Source organism: Topomyia yanbarensis, chromosome 1 (assembly GCF_030247195.1).
Source record: "Topomyia yanbarensis strain Yona2022 chromosome 1, ASM3024719v1, whole genome shotgun sequence".
Lineage (NCBI taxonomy): Eukaryota > Metazoa > Arthropoda > Insecta > Diptera > Culicidae > Topomyia > Topomyia yanbarensis.
This window is the reverse complement of record NC_080670.1, coordinates 184,548,141-184,571,668: the sequence shown is the minus strand read 5'-3', so window position 1 is coordinate 184,571,668 and position 23,528 is coordinate 184,548,141. Positions and strand designations below refer to the sequence as shown.

General features: G+C 40.8%; 1 protein-coding gene across 17 annotated transcripts in view; it reads right to left on the bottom strand.

The window, feature by feature from the left end:
- Window positions 1–23,528, bottom strand: part of LOC131683943 (uncharacterized) — a 287,688-nt gene that overhangs the window by 30,731 nt on the left and 233,429 nt on the right. For 10 of the 17 annotated variants that reach the window (XM_058966412.1, XM_058966448.1, XM_058966431.1 and 7 more), the window contains 9 exons: window positions 23,261–23,463; window positions 22,220–23,003; window positions 21,930–22,157; window positions 3,665–3,780; window positions 2,542–2,769; window positions 1,433–2,122; window positions 1,008–1,360; window positions 546–883; window positions 8–437 (listed from right to left, as the gene is read on the bottom strand). In XM_058966412.1, coding sequence (XP_058822395.1) covers window positions 8–437; window positions 546–883; window positions 1,008–1,360; window positions 1,433–2,122; window positions 2,542–2,769; window positions 3,665–3,780; window positions 21,930–22,157; window positions 22,220–23,003; window positions 23,261–23,463 — 3,370 coding nt within the window. The remainder of the gene's footprint in view (window positions 1–7; window positions 438–545; window positions 884–1,007; window positions 1,361–1,432; window positions 2,123–2,541; window positions 2,770–3,664; window positions 3,781–21,929; window positions 22,158–22,219; window positions 23,004–23,260; window positions 23,464–23,528) is intronic. The other 7 variants (XR_009304600.1, XR_009304601.1, XM_058966465.1 and 4 more) reach the window with 3 other exon arrangements.

The window sequence follows — 23,528 nt, the reverse complement described above, 5'->3', positions numbered from 1 at the left end:
CAGTTACCTCAGCGGACTCTCGGATCTGGAAGAGACCGGCGAGAGCTTGTCAAACCCACTCTCGGACTGTATCACGATCGACGGTAGTTGCAGCTGAGACATGGACGCAACCTCCTGGTTCAGTATGCTTTGACCGGTCTCAATCAACTCATGCCCGATATAGATTTCGAGCTCTTTGGCACTTCGGATTTCTCCATCTTCGATTTTCTCGTCCAAATGATCCGTTCCGATACCCTCGTCATTCGACTCCAGCAAGGGATCATCGGAGAGAGTCTCCGAGTCGGATCTTTGGCGGAATGCTTCGTGCCGGTCGGTGGCACCACCGGCAGCCGTTCCACTACCGCCGGATTCGCTGTGCTTCTTGAGAATCGACGTTTGGCGACCCCGGTTTGTACCCAGCATAGAGTTCAACCCATGATAGCTCGTTCCAGGAGGACCTTTCAGCAGATGATACGTTATGGCAAGAGGAGAAGGAGGAAAGAATGGAAATGATATTTATACTATGCGGTCTAAACTGTGCGGAGGTTATAAACAGGAAGTCTCACCTGCACCCGGATCCTCCATTTCACTGGGACAAAGGGGGTTACTAGACCCGCACCTACTGGGACCAGGACTAGCCATACTAGAGTAGCCAGACGAGCTTAGATTACTTTCGGATGGTGCACGATCACCGCGAGTACACATCGAAAACGGACTAAGATAGCACATTCCTACGGAACTACCGGTCACTCCTAGTCGGTTGGCAAGGTGCGGTTTACCTGTGGCGGCCGGGGACATACAGTCAGCGTCAGACTCCACCTCGCTCATGTTGGAGGTGATCGTAATCATTGGCGGCTCAAATGGGAGATCGAGGGACCCTGGTTTTTCCCACTGTTTGAGCAATCTGCAAAAATGGGGGTTCAATTCGTTAGAGCGGGAAGGGGGCTACAACATCAAGCACACACACACAACAAACACGCACACAATTGACACCATTGATCACGAAGATCTAGGAAACTTGATCGCACCTTTTTTGCTGTTCTTTGTTGGGGAAAAGGAAGCTGGTCTCTCCGATGCTGGCACGTTGAGGAGGAGGCGAACCGGGAAATATGACCACTCTCGAGCGTTCTTTCGTTGGGCTTGGTTGCTGGATTATCAGTTCCGGGATCACTAAATCGCGCGGCCGTTCTGGTTTCTCTCGTTTCGGCGTAGGAGGTTGGACGTCGATCGAGATGGAGATCTTTGGCGGTGTTTTGTGACATTTGCTGGAACCATTTGAGCTTGTTGAATCACTCTGGGAGGACATGTTCATGGGAGTAGGAGAATCGGTATCGGAATCGGGATGGTTGATTTCGATAGTGACTTGGTTGGGTTTGGAGTTCTGCGAGATGGAAGAGAGAAGAAGTTCGTTAGGGTGGAGTCAGCTGGTTACAAAAAGGGGCGTGGAACTTACGTTGTATCCGGAGTAGTCGCCACTGAACGTCACGGACATCGACTCATCGTAGAGGTTCTGTGGGGTTCGAATGCGGTGAGGTCGCGGCATGATCGGTGTCAGCGCTGGCGAGGGGATCGGTGTTGGCATTTCTCTAATTGGCGATAGGCACTTGTTATTGATGGATGGTATCTCCAACAGTATGGTAGGTGGATGCAACTGTGCGGCAGTAGTCGTGGGTGTTGTTTTATGAGCGCTAAGTGCATCAAGTACAGGTACTTCGATTGTACTTTGACGGTAGAATACGGGTGAGTCCGGTGCTCCGCTAGAGAAGCTGACCGGAGTATGAGCGGACGACGTCGACGAGTCGTCGTCACCGGCCACATCATCCTGTGGACTGGATGCCGTTGGAGTTGACGATGGCGAGATTACGATAGACGAGGGCAGATTTATTCCGGCACTCGAGGTGGCAAAATTTTTGAACATGGCCAGAATCGAATCGGCGCTGGACACTTTGGGCCGTGTCCTTCGATGACCCCGCAAACCAAAATCATGCAAAGCTAGTTCGGAGCTAGATAGCGAGTCGCTTCCCTGATTCGAGGAAGTACTGTGTGGCGAACGAATTTCGTTTGTGCTTGGTGACTGCGGAACCGAACTCGCACGATGCGTAACTTCAGTCGGAAGACTCAAGGCGCTACAATGCTTCGATCCCTTTTTTTATTTGGTGGCAAAGAAACAAAACAAACGATTTTGGCTTTCGATCTTTCTGTTTCCGTTTCTGCTTATTGAGTTTGTTGGGGTGTATTCGTTTTGATTCTTAGAGGCTTAACGACACAGATTTGTAATTTTGTAGGAAAAACAGAAACGAAAACGAGCACGAAACAAACGCCGATCTAGCAGTAATAATAGCGGTAGCATCTAAATTTAGTGAGACCGAGATCCAAATTGTTCAGAAAAAAATAGGAAAATCATTTAAACAAATTACGAGAGCATTAACTGTTTTAAAAACGCCAGTTTTCGTTCCGAAGAGCAACAACACAAAGTCTGTATAGAAATTAATTACTCAAGCCAACCAAATTTGATTGTGAAGAGAAAATAACGAGACAGAGAGATAGAGTGGAGGTACTCACATTGGCGAGGTCATCGGAGCCGCTGCTTATCTCAGCCGACACCTTGCTGAGCAGCCGGGCGAAGGTGACCTTCTTCTCCAGCTTCGGATCCGATATCTGGCGCACTATCGACGAAACCGACAGCGAATGATCGGAGAACGTTGTTTCCTTTATGTCCGATTCCGATTCGGCATGGTTCACCTTGAGCCGGTTTTCGGACAGCTGGATCAGTTCACCCAGGCTTACCTGCTGTCGGGAGTAAACTTGTGTAATTTTCCCTAAACTTACTCTATCCTTAAAACGAAAACCCCTGGTAGAAGTTAACATTACTGCTAAACAGACTAGTAAAATGGCTCCCATAACTAATAATGAACTACCGGCAACATTCAGTAGGTTAAGTTAGCAAAACTCAGCGCAAGAGAACTGCGAGATAACGACGTTGTATGGCAACACATCCAATGTTGTAAGGCGCCATCTTATGCAATTAAATTGAAGTGACTTTTCATGCAAGATTGTATTTAATAAACCATTCGTTTCAAGCTTGACAGCAGGGATGCCAGGTGCACAGATTAATAGGAGATTCACAGATTTTCAAAGTTCTGCACCGATTTTTAAAATTACACAGATTTTCACAGTTTTCTGATAAAATACACATACTAGCACAGGTTTTTCAATTTTTGACCTCATGCTTAATTTTTACCACACGCAAGAACTAAAAAAAAGTTCTCGACTTCTTGTATTGAGACATACTTGAACGTTTTCCTTAGCCCATATTTGCACAGATTTTTACTTACGCTGCGCACAGACTGCAGGAAATATTACCTGGCATCCCTGCTTGACAATTAGGTTTTACACCAACCGACATAACCCCGCAAAATGAGCCGGATGAACTTCGTTTGACAATTCTCGGTGGTTTGTTTACATGGGAGTTACGTGAGTTCGAATGTAACAGATGAGCACCCGTTGCACTCGCACTCACGCAATTCACAAAGTAAACAAACTACCGAGAATTGTCAAACATGAACTTCATTCATCATGAGTTCATTCGTGTCGTCATCTTGTAGAACTCAATTGAAAACTAATCCAAACTGCACTCTCCGCTGTTCTCTTTCGATGAGTGTCTCTAGATTAACTATGCGCTTACCTTGGTAGCTGAATTCGGTGCCGGCGATACCAGTTGCTGAAGTATTTGTTTCTTCTCGTTTGCATTTTTCTTCGTCGGCGTTGAGTTGTTTCGTTTCTTTCGAGGCGATGGAGTACCTGTAAATGACCGATTCGTATTGTTAGTATCAATCCAATCTAACTTTCAGTGGGTAGAAGATGATAAAGTATGGTCAAAATTAAATTATAATTTGATTGGATATCTGTTTGTTAAGGCAGATTACAAACCAAACTTAGAAGCATGCCACTACTGGAGTGAGTATTATAACCTAAGACAGCTAAAATTGTGGTAAGTATAGCAATTCGTTTCATTTCTATTCGACGGATTGTAACTAGATAAATTATAGAGACAAGTTCTACTTTAGTGTAGCGTGAATATAAAACAAAATAGCAAATAAATCAGTTACTTTAATCCACGTATTGATTAAAATAGTGTTTCCTAATAATGCTACAAAATAAATAATATTTGCACGTGTCGAAAATCAATTTTTGAACATAACCTAAATCACATGTAAGTACAATACAAAAGATTACGTGTTGAATATCAAATTATACGTATGGTGAGTAGTGCTTTTTGCCTGCCAGCAGCCACGCTTAATTTTGTGTTTTATACAGACAAATTGGATTTACAAAGTTTACAGTTCTCTTGCTTCCTGTGTTGAAAGCTAAAAATTTCGGTATTGAAGGTGTAACCTTTTCTGTTGTTGTTTTTTTTTCTTTGTTGTACTTTTCAATGCAGGGTGTGGGGGAAGTATCTACCAATTTGAACATGGAAACAACATGAATGGAATAAGCGAATGGGCCAGTTATGGAAGGATTTTGTTTTTTGCTGTCAGGATTGCGTATGACAAGTGTTATTCCCTAATAATCACATTTCCTTTAGATATAACCAGGGTGACCAGATAGAATTCCTTAATATTGGTAGGGTCACTAAAAGTTTATCGGTAGTTATCGGTAGGCCGGGTTGTTGTCCCAAAAACGTAGTATTGACATAGAATTGTAAAATACTGACAACACAGATCTCAGACCAAATCCAACCTAAAAACGCTTTTAATCCACCTAACAGTGTGATGAGACATTTCTTATAACTCTTATCACTCTCTTCGGATATTATATCGTTTGACAACATTTAGAACTTGATGCTTCGCGATGTTTTTGATAACACATACTACATGGGATAGTGGCAGGACTCAGAGAATCGCTCAAATCAGCATAGGACAACATCAGTGCTAGAAATCTCAAACCAAATCAATGGGAAAGCGAAAAAATGGCCCATAAAATAGACATACCAACGAATTATTGTTAATGCTCTGTTAATAAAATATCTAAATTCCTCAACCAATGCATTGTGGTGGGAAAACTGAATTTTACTAAAGGGGTTATGTATATTGTACTGAGCCAAAAAAAACATTTAACCTATACATATAATTGGTCATACAACAAAAATCAAATTGTCATCAAAATCGATCAGGACCTGCTAGAGTCGAATGTAAATCGTCATTTTTCATAAATTTCTCTCTACATTCGGAAAGTGTTATCCTCGTTATTAATCATATTACGTTTTCGTCTCAACTTGACGCATTCCCAAAATAAAAACCCGTTTTAATCCACCTAATGGTGCAATTGTGCTTTTCTCATTTGTCCAGACTACGATTCCATGGCTGGTTATGTTCAATACAATGGTGGAAATGAATATTACATGTTCAGTACAATTTTCACATACGAACAATGGATCGACAGCCACGATCTTGAGATACTATGTGATACTGAAACATCGCTTGAAACCAGCGGCGGATCATTTAGAAAGATCCGGGAGGTCCGGGTCCTGCATAAAACTTTCAACTTGTTAAGAAATTTTAAACTAGTTTTAATTTTAAAGTAGCAACCCCTCACTGCATACTCGCTCCGGGCCGGTATGTTCACATTTTTTCCACATACACACACATACATACACACACAGAAATTTTCCGAACTCGACGAACTGAGTCGATTGGCATATGACGATGCTGGGTCATTAGGCCGAAGGCCGTTAGGCCGAAGGTCATTCGGCCGAAGGGCATTAGGCCGAATGGTCATTAGGCCGAATGGTCATTAGGCCGAATAGTCATTAGGCCGAATGGTCATTAGGCCAAATGGCATGGAATAAAAAATAAAATGGACGCCGCATGTGGCTACGCCACATCGCTTCAATCAGGGTGATGTCCGACATCGCTACCGCTCCGTCGGACTTAAACTAATTAATAGCCCATATGTTTGAATAATCCGGGCAAACGAGTAGATCACAAGTTCGCTTGGGAGGGGCCGCCGCTTCCGACGGCGGGTCGGCGGCCACCTCGTCCGGCGCATCCTCAGCAGCTTTACGCTGCTTCGGATCCTTGGCCTCGGTTATGCGGCAAAGCCGCATCACACAGGCTTCGCTGCATGCGGTAGAAAGTTCAAAAAGTAAATAAATAAATATACGTGTTTCTGGTGAAATATTTGATCCGACAGTGTTTTTGTTCATGCCTTCTAAAAAAATTGCAACTTAGTGGCATGTACAATGACAACTTCTAGAATAAGTTATCCGCTTTAATTACCGTAATCGAATTAAAGAGATTGAACTTTAGTAAAAGTTGTATACAATGTTTCATGAATGTGAATTGTCATCTAGGTCAACTTCCGTAATTTGACTAGCTGGATAGAAGTCGTGGAATGCACAGGATATAATTTGAAAGAACAGCTCATATTAAAAAGAAGGATAAAACATCAGTGATTTGAATTAATTGAGTTAGCGAAATAATTGGAGATTTTGAGAGAGAGAGAGAGAGAGAGAGAGAGAGAGAGAGAGAGAATGTAGAACAAAATAGAAAAGTAAGAGATAGTGGAAGAGGGTGAGACAAAATGGTAGAGAAAGAATATGAAAGAAGAAAATATGATTGCTCCCATTCCACAAGACTTTATAATGCATTATTGATTAAATTGTCATAGAACAGATTATTTTAATTACAGACAGATTTTATGTGCTTAGCATCCTTCTGCCTAATGGCCGGACATTGTTGCCGATGTAATGTAAAAAATAAATTATAATAGCGCCTAACGTGGCTACCCCGCATCGCTTCAATCCGTGTGCCCGGGCCTCAAATGAAAATAAAAAATATTTATGATATCCAGACAATGAAAACAATACGAGATTCGTTCAATCGAGATACGAAAATTTAGCTCATACCGAGAAGCTCCGAAAGCTGTATGGGATAAGCTTCGGATCCCTTTTTTCGGATCCCTTTCCCTCCTCTCCATTAAGCATTCGGCCTAATAACCATTCGGCCTAATGACCATTCGGCCTAATGACCTTCGGCCTTATGACCTTCGGCCTAATGGCCGGACACCGCATATGACACTCGGCCCTCCCGGTCGGGATTAGATTGACGAATTTTAGAGTGAATGAGAAAGGCAAAAACATTTTTAGCAAATTTTGAAAGTTATGTATTTTTTTGGTGAGCAGTTCTATGTTTCATAGACATTAAATCAATTTTAACTTCACTTCCTATTAAATAAAGACCCTTATTACAGTACATCTCTACAAAAGCGAGCTCAATTTGAAAAGAAATCTGAGGATTGTTATTGATTACAGAACTCTGGAATTTTCTATTGGAATGTTTTCAGGCAGGAATTTGATATTGATGCTATTAAACAACTGTGAAATCAAGACCAATAGATCATTTACATGTCAGGACCCCATTCCGACAATTTATCAAAAGTCCTCATGATGTTTACAACAACAGGTTATCAATCTACGGATCAGATAATTGTTATTGTAATATTGAATTAAATCAGTCTGCATCAATAAATTTTCAACTTCAATCCAATATTTTTTTTGGGTGTGGTGGGGGGGGGGGGTTGTATGGTGGTAAACCCCAAAACCTTCTCTTGGCTACGCCGTTGCTTGGAGTTATTTATTTCGCTTTTCATTTTCCGATATGTTTCAGATCGATCCAACGGTTATAAGTTAGAAAAATTGCAGTCAGAAGGTTCGCACAAATGAACATTTTTGCACTGATAAGTTATCAAGTTCCTTCCAGACAACTTGGAAGTGTTCGGTGATTATTTCTAGCGGTTGTAGATAGTAAAATGAAATACAAAATTCGTTTTATCGAAATAATGTTTAGCTTATTTCAATGGATTATTACTATATTCAACAATAAAAAGGCGAGAAAGAGTAATCAACAAACAACAAGCCATAACTTTTAAAGTATTTAAAATAGATATTTAAAACCTTCTGTAAAGTTATTCGCAAAAGTAAGAGCTACAAATTTGCTGAAGGCATCATTTCGATATAATCACTTCCAAGAAAATTTGTGAAAATATCTCACTCATAGGGAGATTAATCAGCAAAAGCACAATACCAAAAGAAAGGGCATATTGCCGCCATTAAATTCTCCGTAGATACTATTGACCTAAAATAAGCCGTTTTGGCGTTAATAATAGATTACATGTTTTTGGTCATATTTCTGGCAATGGGAAATGATAAAAATCTTTCGTCCGCTTTTAATGTTAAATATCTCTTTTGATAATAGTCCGATTTCAACAATCTATAGCTTGTTCGAAAGGTATTTGTTAAAGCTGTCTAAAAACATATAAATTGTTAATCTATAATGTCAATTTCGGCAGATAATTTAAAAAAAACTGCAAAAAACGCCATTTTTACAAATTCAAACATTCATATCTTGGAAACTAAACATCAGAATCAAAAACAAATTAATAGCGTTCATACTGTTTTTTAGTTCTTTCATTTAAAATTGGTTTGGATAAGATCGGTTCAGCCATTGCTGAGAAACACGAATGAGAATTTGTCCGTTACATACACACACACAGACACACACACACACACAGACATTGTCCCAAATCGTCGAGCTGAGTCGATTGGTAGATAAGACTCGGCCCTCCGGGCCTCGGAAAAAATCTTGAAAGTTTGAGCGAATTCTATACATTTCTTTTATAAGAAATGTAAAAATGAATGTTGAGTAGGATGTGTCCAAAATCAATAAAAATCGGTAGTTTTCGGTAGGAATAACAAAATATCGGTAGTTTTGCCTTGGTCGTCTGTGAATCGGTAGGGAAGACCAAAATCGGTAGGTCTGGCCACCCTGGATATAACATTTCTTTCACTTAGCTCTTTCGACAAATACGTAGTTTGATCACTATTTGCAGTGTTCATTAGAGTTTATGCCGCTCGCAGAATGATTGCGATGCTACTGGGATTTATGGAAAATTTTGGCGAAGGATGGCAGGACTGTTATTTACCAGGGGTTTGATTTCTGTCTGGATAGGTATAAGTAGGTTACCTCATGAACAATGATGTGGGGTGTTATTGTGTGCAAATCATTGGAAGAGACCCTTATAAGGGGTCATCGGACACACAAGGTATTCATTCAAAGTACGAAAGCACTATGCCGTCAGTTTTGAAGTGGAACACTTCTAGCCTTTCAATACGGGGATCCCGTTTTAAAACTTTCTGCGATGATAGTTTATTAGTTTTTAATGCGAATAACTGCCGCTATACCGTACGAAAAAAAAATTACTTTTTTTGCGCTTTCTGATTAAAAATATATGCACAAAATTTAGTATATAATTTCGTAAAGTGTTCGACTACTATGAGCAACGAAAATAGAATTTATGAAAGCATTGGTCCGTACTATTTGACCGGCGAGCGAGCATACTATTGCATTGTTAGCACCGATCTACTGCAATATTAGACTGTTTACAATTGATTCAGTTTGTATTTTGTTATCGTGTCGTACGGAGGTCTGCACCAAAATCTGGTGGGATCAAATCGTTACTAATATACTAGCTCGAAATGATATCTGCTATCTATTGACCCACAAACATATATGGACCGTTTTCGGGGTACAAATCTAACATAGAGAATTACGATTACGATTCCTTACCAAGTTCATTTCACTTCATTTAGCTTGCCAAAATTGGGTACCAATCTCTTTTCTGTCGTGACAAACGACTTGCCTTCCAATATATCGGATGAAAAGTCGTGCAAGGTTTCGAACAGTGTTTTGTTGCACTGCATGGATTTTTTCAATTTCTTCGCCATTTTGTCGAAAATATGTTCAGCAATGTTATATTAAATTTTGAACTATGTATGACATCTTTAGAAAACTACTCGGAAAAGGTAAAAACTTACAATCCATCTCGGTAAGAATCATAAATATGGTACATAAACTAAACACAAAGGCAATTATTTTCCTTTCCGATGGTTGAGAAGTAGCATACACAACGAAGAACCGGATTTTAAAACATCCTATTGAAGTTTGTTCGTGATTGGTTCCCGCTACTCACATACGTCGAGCCGCAAATCTTGAACAGAAAGAATTGTGATGTTAGTCGAATACTACTAGTTAACCTATTCGGATGTCCTCTTCTCGGGAAACTGCATATCAACACCGGGAGAGAAGGCGATTATTAGGATGCGGCCACCTTCGTAGACTGATTGCATTTATTAGTTTGTGCAGCTCCGTGCTAGTAACCGGAGCCAATTGGAACAAATAGCTCCCAGCAGGAGACTATTTTCTTTAGCTAACCAAATAGCCCTTATCAGCGCTATCAAACCATTCAGTAGAATTTAAATTTGAAAATTTATACTAATCATGTCAGAATCGTATTTATAAACAACAGATGAGCCTGAAAATAGAAAACAGAAACCAACAGCATCCAACGTTCTTTGAATCTGCATCACATATCAAAATTATCGTCAACATAAAAGGTGCAGAATCACTTTGTATTAAAGAATAATTTGAAAATTTCTCGTTCATACGTCACTCCGAATATCATTACAGCCCGAAGTGTAGTCACGACATTCCGGTTATATCACGAACCTTTCCCACTCATCTTTTTATGCCAATCTTTTTCTCGAAACTAACCAAGTTACCAACCATATCATGAACAATGCAGTAGATGGAAAGTTTTATTACGATGTCTTACTGCCTCCAATTCACCATTTAGGTTTAACAATAATATGGAGGGGTAATGTCAGAGACATAACCGCAGTAAAATTGAATACTCCAATTCACCAATTTTTACGATTTTCTGCAAGATTTGTTAAATTTAGTAATTTCGCAATTTCCATTAACATTGGTATTGAATACAATTAATGGTAGTGTTCAATATTCAAGCATATTAGACGATGATATGGTAGCCCTGACAATGGCATTTAATGTCACCCCAACAATTCATTCGATAACAGAAGAAAATGCTTCCGTCGTCTACCACTCCAAATGCTAGCAAATGCTACCCACCTTTGTACGTGTCATAAGAGCGTCTGAATATGCCAATATTCACTGGATTTGAAGATAGCTGATATTGGTAGAAATTTTCAAATTTCTATCCTTCTGAATGGTTTGATAGCGCTGAAAAGAATTGTTTTGTTAGCTAAAGAAAATAGTCTCCTAGTGAAAATATTTGCTGTAATAGGCCTCGGTTACTAGCATGAAGCTGCATAAACTAATAAAATTTTCTCTACTGCTGTTAATATGCAGTCTCCCGAAAAGAGGGCACCCGAAAAGGTTGACTAGCAGCATTCGACTAAAATCATAACACTTTCTGTTCAAGATTTGTATGAAATCAGCGGTGATTAATCACGAACAAGCTTCGGCCGGAAGTGTTATAATCAGTTTTTCCTCTTGTATTGTACTTTACAACCGTCGGAAATGAAAATATTGCCTCTGCTAGTAGCACGTAGTGGCAAACTAACTAATTTAATTACACCCTACCAGCCGTGTACAGCTCATAAATATTTCAGTCATTTGAGGAGGTGCTCCGTTCGCTCCAAACAGCTCAATACGAATGATAATAGAAAGAAGTCTGTAGTGCACCGATATTTAATTTTTTTTATCATTCTAGTGTTCAGTTACGGCTCTGAGCGAGATGGACTGGAAATTTTCCACTTTTCCGATTAGTTTTCGAAAGATGTTATACGTATTCTAAAATTTAATACAACGTTGCTTAACATATTTTGGACAAAATGGAGAAGAAATTTAAAAATTCCATGCAATACAACAGAAGAAAGTTCCAAAGTTTGCTAGACTTTTCATCCAAAATATTGGAAGGTAAGTCGTTTTTCACAACAAAAAAAACAGATTGGAACAAAATTTTGACAAGTTTAAATGGTAAAATGATGTTGGTAATAAATCGTCATCATATTCTCTATGTAGTATTTGTGTCCCGAAAAGGGTCCATATATGTTTGTGGGTCAATATTATTAGTAATAGCCGCCTGCGCTATTTGACCAGTTAAAAAAATATTGCATTGAACGTACGCCCAATACTCCCAATTGACATTGGTACCATGTTTGTATAAACAACTCCCGTTGTGACCCACTGGTTTGAATTTATTAAGATCGTAATGTTTGAGATTCAAATCGTAAAATATACAACAAAATTGTAAATGTTTGTGAAATTTCACAAGTCAAATTTTCTAATATTCAACGTTTTGCTGCCCTAAAAAAATTATACACGAACTTTAACCCATATAATCCAACGATTCCACATATTGTTAGGATTATACCCTGAACAGGTTGTTGGGCTCTTGGATCATAAGATGTTTATTAGGCTGTCCTTTATTTCAATAAATAATTCCTTAGATACATCCAAATCATGCGCATTTAAAATGATTCACTGGGTTCTTTTTCCCACGACCGAATAATATTATCCGTGCGACGGACGTCTTTCGTTAATCATATTCGTTCGACTCAAGGATGCTCAAAATAAATAAACAAAAAAAAATCTAATCAGAATTGTCTCATTGAAGCTGATTACAATTTTTTTGTAAAGTCGTAAAACTGATCAAATACTCTCCGGTAAATACGGCAACACTGTCCGTTAGCAAATGAACCCGTCACGAATTTACCCCGGATCTCACTCTCTCGCTTGGCCCTTGTGTTCGTTTTTGTGCATACAGAGTGATGCGGTGAATCTGCTTCAGTTTGAATTCAACCGGTCGGCCATTTGCTTGTTTCGCTTCACGTTTCACGAAAGTACGGAAAGTACGCGTTTTTCGTTTGAATTTAAAATTTAAAAAGAATTCGGTAGTGAATTGACCGATTGGTCCGCGATTCAGCCTTGGTAACAAAGTAGGTTTCTCGCGTTTCGCGGATTTATCGCTCGGACGAAAAAAGTGGCTGAAGTGTTACCAGCAGAGCAAAAAAGCTGCAGCTCGAAATAAGGGATCAGTGATGTTCGTGTATTTTATGGCAGATAATGTTCAGTGTCTAGCAAAATAGTTATTCCGAAAGGCATATCTCAATGGCTAATAAGTTTTATGTTAAAGAAAGCTAACTTTGATAGCAAAGCAGCGATTAATTCACGCGTTCCTGATTGGGCGTAGAAGTGTGTGTGTTTCAGGTTGCTCGCAAGGCCGTTCGGAAGTGTTTGCTTCAATTTAGTTTTCATTAAATGTGATGCAGGAGAACGCGAATCGCCGAACAAAAAGCGATTTTCGTTAAAAATGTATCAACTCTGTTTGGTACTAGGATGCCGTAAACTTATAAGACTATGGCAGGTTAGTATATAACAGTAAAATTGGAATATTTTTATTTTCGACGCCGGCGTCGGCGGTAAAACATGATGATGAGTTATGTTCTACCATAGACCATGCGGTAGACTTGGGTGCAACGCCCAACTCCTACTTAGCAGAAGGCAAAGAATTCTTAACATTCCGTTTCGATCATGTCCATATGAGCCTGCCTAGTTCTAGTTTTCCGTTCTAAGTTTATAACTGATTCGCTCTAGAATACCTATCCGTCTTTCAATTTCATTGCTTTCGTTGCTCTTAGTCTCAAATTGTCATGATTTTTTTTCAGTTTATTTGGTGTATCGCTTTATCCATTAAATTTCTAGTCCTTCCGGCTGTTTAGCTTCCGGCTTTTCTTGTACGCCATCAGCTTCTGCATACATTAGAACCATTTAGCTCCGAACACCTATTCGGATAATCGTAGCGGTGAACTTCCGTGAGCTATTTGGCTCCAGTTTCTGTGAGTCATATTTAGTTTCTGTTTTCGCGAGCCATCTCAATGAGCCATTTATTTCTCGGCGGCGGAATTTCTTCCGATATCGATATCCGTACGCGAGTCATTTAGCTCCCAGTTTTGTCGCAATCTACTCGAATTTGTATTTGTATAAAAAGTCCAACTGACAATTTGTCTAAATCCCTCTCGCAGGTTGATGGGATTGACGGTATTGTAAACATCATCAAGCCACAATATATTCAATAGAGTTATCTAAATATAAGGACCTTCGCTCTTTTTAGTTTTTATTTGCACCAAGTTCTACTACTAGAGGTTAATTAGTTCTCATGTTAATATTCCACCAAACATTATGACTACTGAGGATTTGATTTATATAAGAAGCCCGCTTCAAGATGTTGATTACAATACGCCTCGATAGTGGTGTGTCGGGGAGGCCGGGAGGGCTGATATGAGCCTTTTGTCTGTTCTATACCTTTCCTCTATTCACCAGCTCATAACCAACAATCAACCAGTAACAAATAGATAATTGAGAAAGGATGTGCTATGTGTGGTGATTGGCTATTCAAGTATTAGTAGTGTTTGAAGTACTAATGTATGTCTCATGTGATGATCATAACTTCAGCTGTATCTTGTACCTATCTAATCTATTACGTCTCTCATATATTGTCTTTTATTTCTTCTTTTCGAGTCCTATACTGCCATTCTACACCCGCCTTCAGCTGGGTCAACAAAGATGGTGATAGTGAACGTCTTAACACTCACACATTCTCAAACGCGGTCTCAGCGGGAATCTACAAAAATGCCATCGTGCACGCGATTACGAATCGGTCATGTCCGAAAGTCTATCCTTGATCCTAGAAGCCTAGGTCCATGCCTTCAGCTGGACCATTTAAGAAAATACGCCCATACCTATTAGACAACACGTCTCATGGCGACATGACCGGGAACCCTATCGATATAAACGATCCCACTCTCTGCCAGAATTCAAACCGCGCACTGAAAATTTAATATCAGACTCACGGTTCGCGCAACCATTCAAGAACATACGTTACAAAATCACGTCAGCGCACAAACGTTAGAGCCCCTCGCGATTTTCCAAGCAACATACGAACTCGCAAACATGATTACACCCCGGTGATAAGGTGAAAATCTCAGCACTCATAAACTTACCAACACGATCTCAAGTGTCAACCTACAAACTCCCGCGCTCGCGCCATCATGAATCGGGATCGTCCGGAAGTATCTATCCTCGGTACAAACAATCTAGGTCCTTGTTAATTATTAAAAAAATAATAAAATTGAAAAATAACTATCATATCCACTAGACAAAACGTTCCATGGCGACATGACCGGAAACTCTAGTGATATGGGGTAACTCTCTCCCTGTCAGAATGTGATCCGTACACCGAAAACTAAAGATCAGAATGACGGTCCGCGAATATATGAATCGCCGCAGGGTTTCAAAATCGAATTTATACATGCGAAGTCACATACACGCGACAAACACGTCAACATACGAACGCTTAAGCCCTTCGCGATCATCTACGCACACCTATGCCCGCGATCGCGTAAACTTGATAACACTGCGGCAATTGTGTGAACGTTTTAGTACAACGCGATCTCAAACGCCAACCCGCAAATGCGCGATCATGAATCGGTCACGTCCGGAAATCTTTAACCTTCATTCTAGCAATTTAGGTCTATACATTCAGTTGGACCAATCAAAAAAAAAAAAATAAAGCTCATATCCACTAGACCACGCGTTCTACGACGACATGATTGGGAACTCTAGTGATATGGAAGAACCCACTTCCTTCTGGAATCTGAACCGTACACAAAAAATTAAGTATCAGATTCACGGTCCGCGCGCGATTATTCTAGAACACACGCGAATATGCGAAAGGCACACGGTTATGAAATAGAATTTATGCACGCGAAGTTACACGTTAGCACACGCGACATACAAACGCACACGCGATCGAGCACATTAACGTACAAATGTTCGAGCCCTTCGCGATGATACACGCGATTCCCTACGCCCGCACATGCCTGAACCGTACAATGAATATCACATTCAGAATCACGGCCCGCTACAATTGGCCTATTGCAGTGTTTTATTGGGCGACATTGCCTGTCTCGTCTGCAAATTGTAGTATGTGATTCTGACGGGGAGCCCTTCCGAGAACCTAGCTCTACAGCTCCAGTAGGACAACTCTCGAAAAAAAAAGAAAAAAAAAGTCCAACTGACAATTTGTCTAAATGAACTATACTAAACTAAGGTAAACTAAACATAGTAAACTAGTGACAATACACGATGACGAAACTGTGAAAAATTCATGACGAAGTCAAAAGTTTCAGCAAACTCGTTGAAGCGACGACTCATTGCTAAAATTGGACTATTGGTAGCGTAGTTAGTGCTGCGCATTTCAGAATGCAGCAGGGCTCGAAGGCGAAGAGAACGGGTAGGCGCGTACAGGCTGATTTGCGCTAGTAGCTCCGGATCATCACATTCAGTTAGCAGAATCTTTGACACGAAGGTAGCTTGCACTGCATGTCTCCGGCGTGTTAAAGTATTAAGTCCTAAAAGACGACAGCGGTCCTCGTGCGGTGGTAGGTTTAATGGATCATTCCACGGCAATTCACGTAACGCATATCGTATGAACTTACGCTGGACTGCTTCGATCCTAAGGCTCCATGTAGCTTGATAAGAGCACCAAACGACGCTTGCAAATTCCAACTACGGGCAATAAAGGAGCAATAAAGAGCATTGAAACAGAGGATCCCGAAATTCGTTAAATATTTTGAAAATAAATCCCAGCAATCGATTGGCTTTGTCGATGGTCGTTAAGGCGTGATGAGTATACGTTAGCTTTTCATCAAGAATGACTCCTAGATCCTTCACGTGGTCAACGCGTTGTAGTTGAGTTCTTGCGATGTTGTAGTTGAAGGTAAGCATATTTCTCGTTCGATAATAGCTGATAACAAAACATGTGGCAACGCTAAGGACCATCATGTTTCGTACACACCAGCTATAAAAGGTATCAATAAGATGCTGTAGCTCACGGCAATCGACTTCATTCCGAATAACAAGAAAAAAATTTAAGTCGTCGGCAAAAAACAGCTTTCCTCCACGCCTTAGAACGAAAACCGCATCGTTCACGAACAGTGAAAAAAGTAGTGGACCTGAAACAATATCGCCAATTTTAACAACGACTTCACGGTGCACAAGGTAGGAGCGAAGCCAATGGCAGAATCTAGTAGAACACAGTAGCTTATCAAGCTTTGTTATCAGTATCTCATAATTAACTCTATCAAAAGCTGCCTTTTGATCAGTGTAAATAGCATCCATCTGCAATTTATTAGACATTTGCTCCGTGCAAAATGACGTGAAGCAGACGAGATTCGTCTCGACTGGACGTCCTGGGCAAAATCCGTGCTGGGATGTACTGATGTAGTGTCGACAAGCAGAAAATAACGCTTCGTTGATAATTGATTCAAACACTTTAGATTTGACTCCTAGCGAAGTGATTCCGCGATAGTTCGCTATGTTGAGTTTGTCACCTTTCTTGAACACCGGGAATATTACTGAGCATTTCCAATCCTCAGGAAACTTTTGCTGCTGAAGCGATAGGTTAAAAATATATGCAAGCGGTGTTACAAATAAGTTCATAAATCCTTCTCAAAGGGCCAATCAGTAATTGGCAAGGCCGGTTCAGTGATACCGGATGGAGCGTAGCTTCTGGTTCTCTGCTTTCGGTTCGCTGAAGACTCGACGACCCACCGCTGGCGCTTCACTCAATCTAGTCCCTGGCGGTAGAACTAGTCTACTCACGGGCTCCGGTCCGGCGATTTTAGATGGTTCGTGGTGCCAGGATCTCTGTTTTCCACCTTAATTTTTTCCTGACGGACTAAAGAGATAAGTGGAGATCCCATTAAACTATAAAATTAGTTGCGATACACAAAAAACAATGTTTTCAAGTAATATCATCACAAGATGGCGGCTGTGTAGCATTTTTCCACCGACGAGTTTTTTTTTGACATGGTCCATGGCTAGAATTCTATCTCCCGTATTTTTACCTAGAACCAAAAATTTATTTTTTCCCGATTCGATAGAATGGTAGCAAGCGACGCGCGTAGGATTTTTTTCGATATTTTTATTTTTTTTACGAAATAACGTACTTTTTAATAGACAAACATTGAAAACGTCATGAAAATCTACACAAACTTGCTTATTAAAAATGTATGCTGTAAAAAAAACCTACGTACGCTAGAGAAATTTTGAACATGCTGTGAAAATTTCATAACGAGCGAAAACCATTTGACATTTCCGGCTCGCTCGTAAAATGTGGCTTCGCGAAAAACGCTGTTAAAGTTTTCAGTAGACTCAATTCAGTCGCTAAGCGTCATATGTATCGCTTTGCGGCTGAATTGAAAATTTGAACATTAATATATTTTTGTTGGCTTCCATTTTTTGACAGAAACCTCCCATTGAATTAGGTTTTACAACAACCGATACAACCCAACAAAATGAACCGGATGAATTTTGTTTGACAATTTTCGGTTGTTTGTTTACATAGGAGTTCGAATCGAATGCAACAGATGAACGTTCGTTGTACTCGAGCTGGCGAAGTAAAGAATCCACCGAGAATTGATCCGACTTTCAACTGTAAACAAGCCACCAGGCGGATTACGCCTCTGCATTTCTAAGGTAGTGTGTACGGGCGAAATTGACAGCATCATTGTTTACAAAGCCCGTAAACAGAGTCGCCCTAAACAAAAACCAACTGCTTGATACGCCCGGGGGGAATAACAAATTTTCCCCTCCGGCGAGCACGGCGAAACCCACATTTGGTTTTTGTTTTCTGGCGACACTGCAGGGCTAAATTGTGAGTGGTCAAAATAAGAGGGCGACTCAAAAATGGCCCAATCAACATTTTATAACAAAATACGATTTAATTTTTTGAGGCGAATTTTCAAAGCTATTTTTCTCGATTCGATATCATTGCATCTTCGGCCCTTTGGTTAGTTCATGATCGAGTTGATTGGTGTTTTTGTAGAATTCAATAGCTAATTATTATTTTTGTAAAGTTGTGAAACTAGCCAATTCAACGCATCAATTAATACGGCAGCACTGTCCGCTGGCAAATGAACCCGTCACGAAATTACCGCTCAATAAACATCAGGATCTCACTCTCTCGCTTTGCATTTGTGTTCGTGCATCGCGACGCGGTGAATCTGCTTCAGTTTGATTTTGACCGGTCGGCCATTTGCTTGTTTCTTTTCAAATTTCGCGAAAGAACGGAAAGTACGGTTTTTTTCCCAATTTAAAAAATGTTGGCTGCTTGAAATTAAAAAGAATTCGATAGTGAATTGATGGATAGTTGTATCGAATGTATCACAGTGTAATTCGGTTCCGCGATTCGGGTACGGTGAAAAAAATGAAGATTTCTCGCGTCTCGCGTATTACTGCACGGCAGAAAAAGTGGCTGAAATTAGCGGCACTGAAAAATGACCGCAGTTCGCAGAAACTTGCCGAAATCGATTTCGGTGATATTTGCGTTATTTTATAGAAGAAAATGTGCAGTTTCAGAAAAAATTGTTCTCCAAAAAGTATTTCTCAGTGGAAAATAAGTTTTATGAAAAATGGCTTTATTTACGCGTTCAATTCACGCGATCATGATTGTGGATTTGTGTGTATGTGTTTGAAATTGTGATTCGCAAGGCCGTTCGGAAGTGAGAGTTTCTATTTAGTTTCCAATTTATGTGATGGAGGGTAAACGTGAATCGCCAAGGGTAATGGTTTGTGTTACATATTGATCTATTGAATTTGGTATTAGGATGCGGCAGCTACACTTATAGAGTATGCCCTGTCAAAAAAAAAAATGCGGGCGAACATGGTCAGGCGATTTAAAAAGTTTGAGGTTTGACTCAACTCGCCTGTGCTAATTGCCCCTAGGAACAAATGCAATTCGCGAATGCGATTTAAATGCAAATTCAATACTTAGACAAATTTTCGGGCGGCTGAAATGGACTTGGTTGTTTTTTGCGTTTTTCAAACATGGCGGTTCATGTTTGGCTTAAGCTTAAAATTGTTTTTTTGACAATTGGCTTGTTCTCGCTTGTATTTTGTTTGCCTAGTGCACTTTATTTAGCCAACGAATGTGGGAAATTGTGGAATTGTGTGTAAGTATAGTGGAACAAGATCTCTGACCTAAAGTCTTAATGAAAGTCAGATTGTGGTAAGTTTTGATGTGTAATACCAATTTCACCATTGATTCTTCCTGTAGTGTGGTGGTGATTACCTAGTGATCTGATATGTTTATGTGAGTGGATAATGAATCCGAAAATAAGTATTATTTGTGATTTTCATATTAGGCAATTAAGGGCGATTAAAAGGCGCGTTCCCTGGGCGATTTAAGGGCGGGTAGAGCGGCTAAAAATGACGGCGGCAAATCGCCTAAATGTTGCATTTGAAATAGCCCCCTAATTGCCAGCAATTTGCTGGCAAATTGGAGGGCAATTAGCGCATCCGAGTTGGCAAATAGCCCCCCGTTAGCCAGCAACTTGCCCTTTTTGACTGGGGTGTGGCAGGTTAGTATATATCTCGGTAAAAAAAATATTTTCCGGAAAGCAACAAGAAACTAGATGACCTTGCAAAAACACATTTGAAGGTTTTAGTAATTTGCCGTTTGTAATTTTTATTGAACAAGATAGCTTGTTAGAATAAAGTGATCAGACGTCCCGCATTTCAACGAAATATCCCGCACCAAAAAAGTGTCCCGTAAAATATCCTGTATTTGTTGAAATTTGCAAAAAAATGCGCGTATTAAATTCGTTAGTTTTTCCTTCGTATATTATCGACGCTTATGCTGTATTGTGGCTAGCACTGGAAATATACGCGAAACAGCCATTTTTAAGAATCAACGTTTTAGATCCCGTTAAATAATTTCTACCAGCAAAACCTGATTGACTAGCAGTCTTCGACAAAGTTGTAGACAATTGAATTGTCTTGATTTTAACTTCTGGTGGCACTAGGAATCGACACAGGGGTGGGCCAATAGGAGTCATTTGTTTCTTCTCACCCTATCGTACACCCATAGGTACTAGAAAAAAAGCGGAACCGGTGGTTCGGCATAGCGTGCCGAATTTCGGCTAGGAACCGAATGCTTGTAGCTGCTACATGCTATATTACGGAACATAATAGTAACCCGAGACAAGACATAGGAAACTTTTTCCAAGAAGGACGCGTAAAAGTATTATACCACATTCAATGCAATTAGAAAGGAAAGCGCTCTGGTACTGGTTATGAGACACTAAGTCACGGGTATATGTCGAACGATTCTACAGGAATAGCTGCCAGGGGAGAATATTTTGAGTTGGTGAATGGTCAGCTGCCATTTCGATTTGTAGTAATTGTATAATATAAATTTGACTATTTCATGAATTACCTAATAACTGGACAAACTGTTCGTTCATGTTAATATGAGCCAGTACACCGTTCGCAGGTTTAGATTTAGATCCAACAATACTTTTAACTAGGTGCATTGTACAACAGCTTATATCCACATAAAATAGTGCTGGGTTACAAATTGTGCACTTTGGGAAGTCCTAAACTTCCTAATCGTGAACGCTATTACTACTTGTGAGGAACAATAATAGCTTCAATGCAAACCAATGCTCGGTAGTTCCGTGTTTTGGGGGGTAAGGGGAAAGCGACATTCAAAATAAAATACACACACACAAATCGTAGCGTTATGGGTTGCAAATCAATTTGTGAAGGTACTTCTAGTAGGAGTTATGCGATGATAGTGAAGAGGCAAGGACACTAACAGGGAAGAGCTATAAGAGAGGGATAGACGGAGAAATGAAGAGGATAGTAAGAGTGGTAGATACAAGATTTCGAGGGATGAAAATCGGGATAGGCTACTTTCCGCCACACATCCGAAACCAATTTACATCCGCGCTGTTTCGGCTTTCAGCCCTCGATTTTAACTAAGCAAAAATTTGTAACTATACGTGTTAGTTGAGAAAGAATTTACAACTTTAGAAACAGTTCAGGAATTGAGTTGCAGTTAGCGGTTAGGGGCTAAGTACATAGTAGTTTGCTTAGACGAATATTGGCAGGAGAACAGGAAAAGGTTAGATACTGTTTTGTACTGAGATTTGAGGTTAGCTTTGATATTTTGATTTTTGTTTTGTTTTGGATTGATAATGTTAATCATATTTTTGTCTGTCTTACGTCGAGGAGGGGGCCGTAATAGATCATCTAATGAAAATGTTCTAGCGGTGGCCCCTCCCACTTGCTGGGGGCTGCTGAGGCTCAATATAGATGGTTTTCTAATACCCAAACGTCCGAAGATGGTTCGATGCGTCGCGGGAGTCGTTGCCGTTGACGATGGCACGGTACCGGCGGTAGCCTGAAGCTGTTCCCGTAGAGCAGTGTTGAGGTGATGCGGTGGGAAGTTACCTGTTTGGAAGCATTGAAAACATATCATCTCGATTAGAGGAAAAATTTTAACAGGGACTTACTTCGATTTCTATGAGCTTCGTCGGCCAAAAGTTTTTCTATCTTTTCCGGGAAGTGTCGCTTCGCACACCAAACCAACCCGATGACCGCCAGAACTACGAATACCGTTATCAAGCCAAGCCAGAAAGGTTCCTGCAGCATTCGTTCCGACAAGGGTTTGTACGGAATGCGCATCATTCGTTTCTCGCAGCGAGGTCCCTCCCACCAGGCATGACACCGGCAAAAGAATCCACCGTTCTTCGGGTGACACTCGCCGCGCCCTTCACAGGGATTATCTTCACAAGGTTTTGGCTTTTCGTCGCACCTTTGACCCATGTAGCCCGGTTGGCAGAGACACTTGAAGCTGGATTGTGTAAGTTCGCACTTTCCGAAATAGCACGGTTCCAGTTCGCACATATTCAGAGCACAGAAGCGTCCGGTAAAATGGCCACGGCAGTGGCAAATGCCGCGATCTTTTTGCATGACACACTTTCCGCCCGATTGACACGGGTTAGGCTTACAACTTTCGACCCATTCTTCGTCGTTGGTTATTAGTTTCATCTTGTATCCTATGTCGGACTGCAGTCGGATGGTGGCGTTCAGACGGACGCCCATGCCCTGCACGTTGCGCTGTCGGATGTGGAGCGTGTTCAGGTAGGATGTGATGTAGATCGGAGCAGGCTTTGCGAGGTTGCTCTCTATTGTCCTGTACTCCGCTGAATAGGCGTTGCCGGCGGACGCATTCGAGTGGTTAATGTCGCACAGGTGCCACAGGGTACCGTTCCTGTCGGCGTAGTTGTCGGAAATCTGCGAAGAAACATAGTGTCATGAAAAATGCGACGAGAAAGAGAATGGAAAAAGAAATCGGTAGAACTAATCATGATTACTTGTCTTGGTGAAGTGTGTGGTTTGGCCAATTGTAAAGAACGCCGCTTCAGAATTCCAGCACCGCTCATCAAACAATTGCCGGTGAAAATTGAAACCGCAATTATCCTATCCATTTTCTGTCCGCTTTCATTAAACCAAACCACACGCCCCACCCACCCACACACACACGCACTAACCTCAATGAAACCACTCTGATGGCAACCGTGCTCGCTGAACCCCACTCCATGCAGCTCCAGCAGTATGACTGCCCCAAGTGGTGCTATCAGGTGTTGCGTGAAGTCCAATTCAAACGGTGCCGTTTGCGGATAGTTAAGGTGGAATAAATTACCGGCCGTTTTGTTCTCGAGATTTATGGACCTCTGTTCAACTGCCGCGCCAACTGCAAGAAGTAGAAAATAAAAGAGTTCTATGCGGGTACTGCAACTCAACCGAACATAAGCGTGT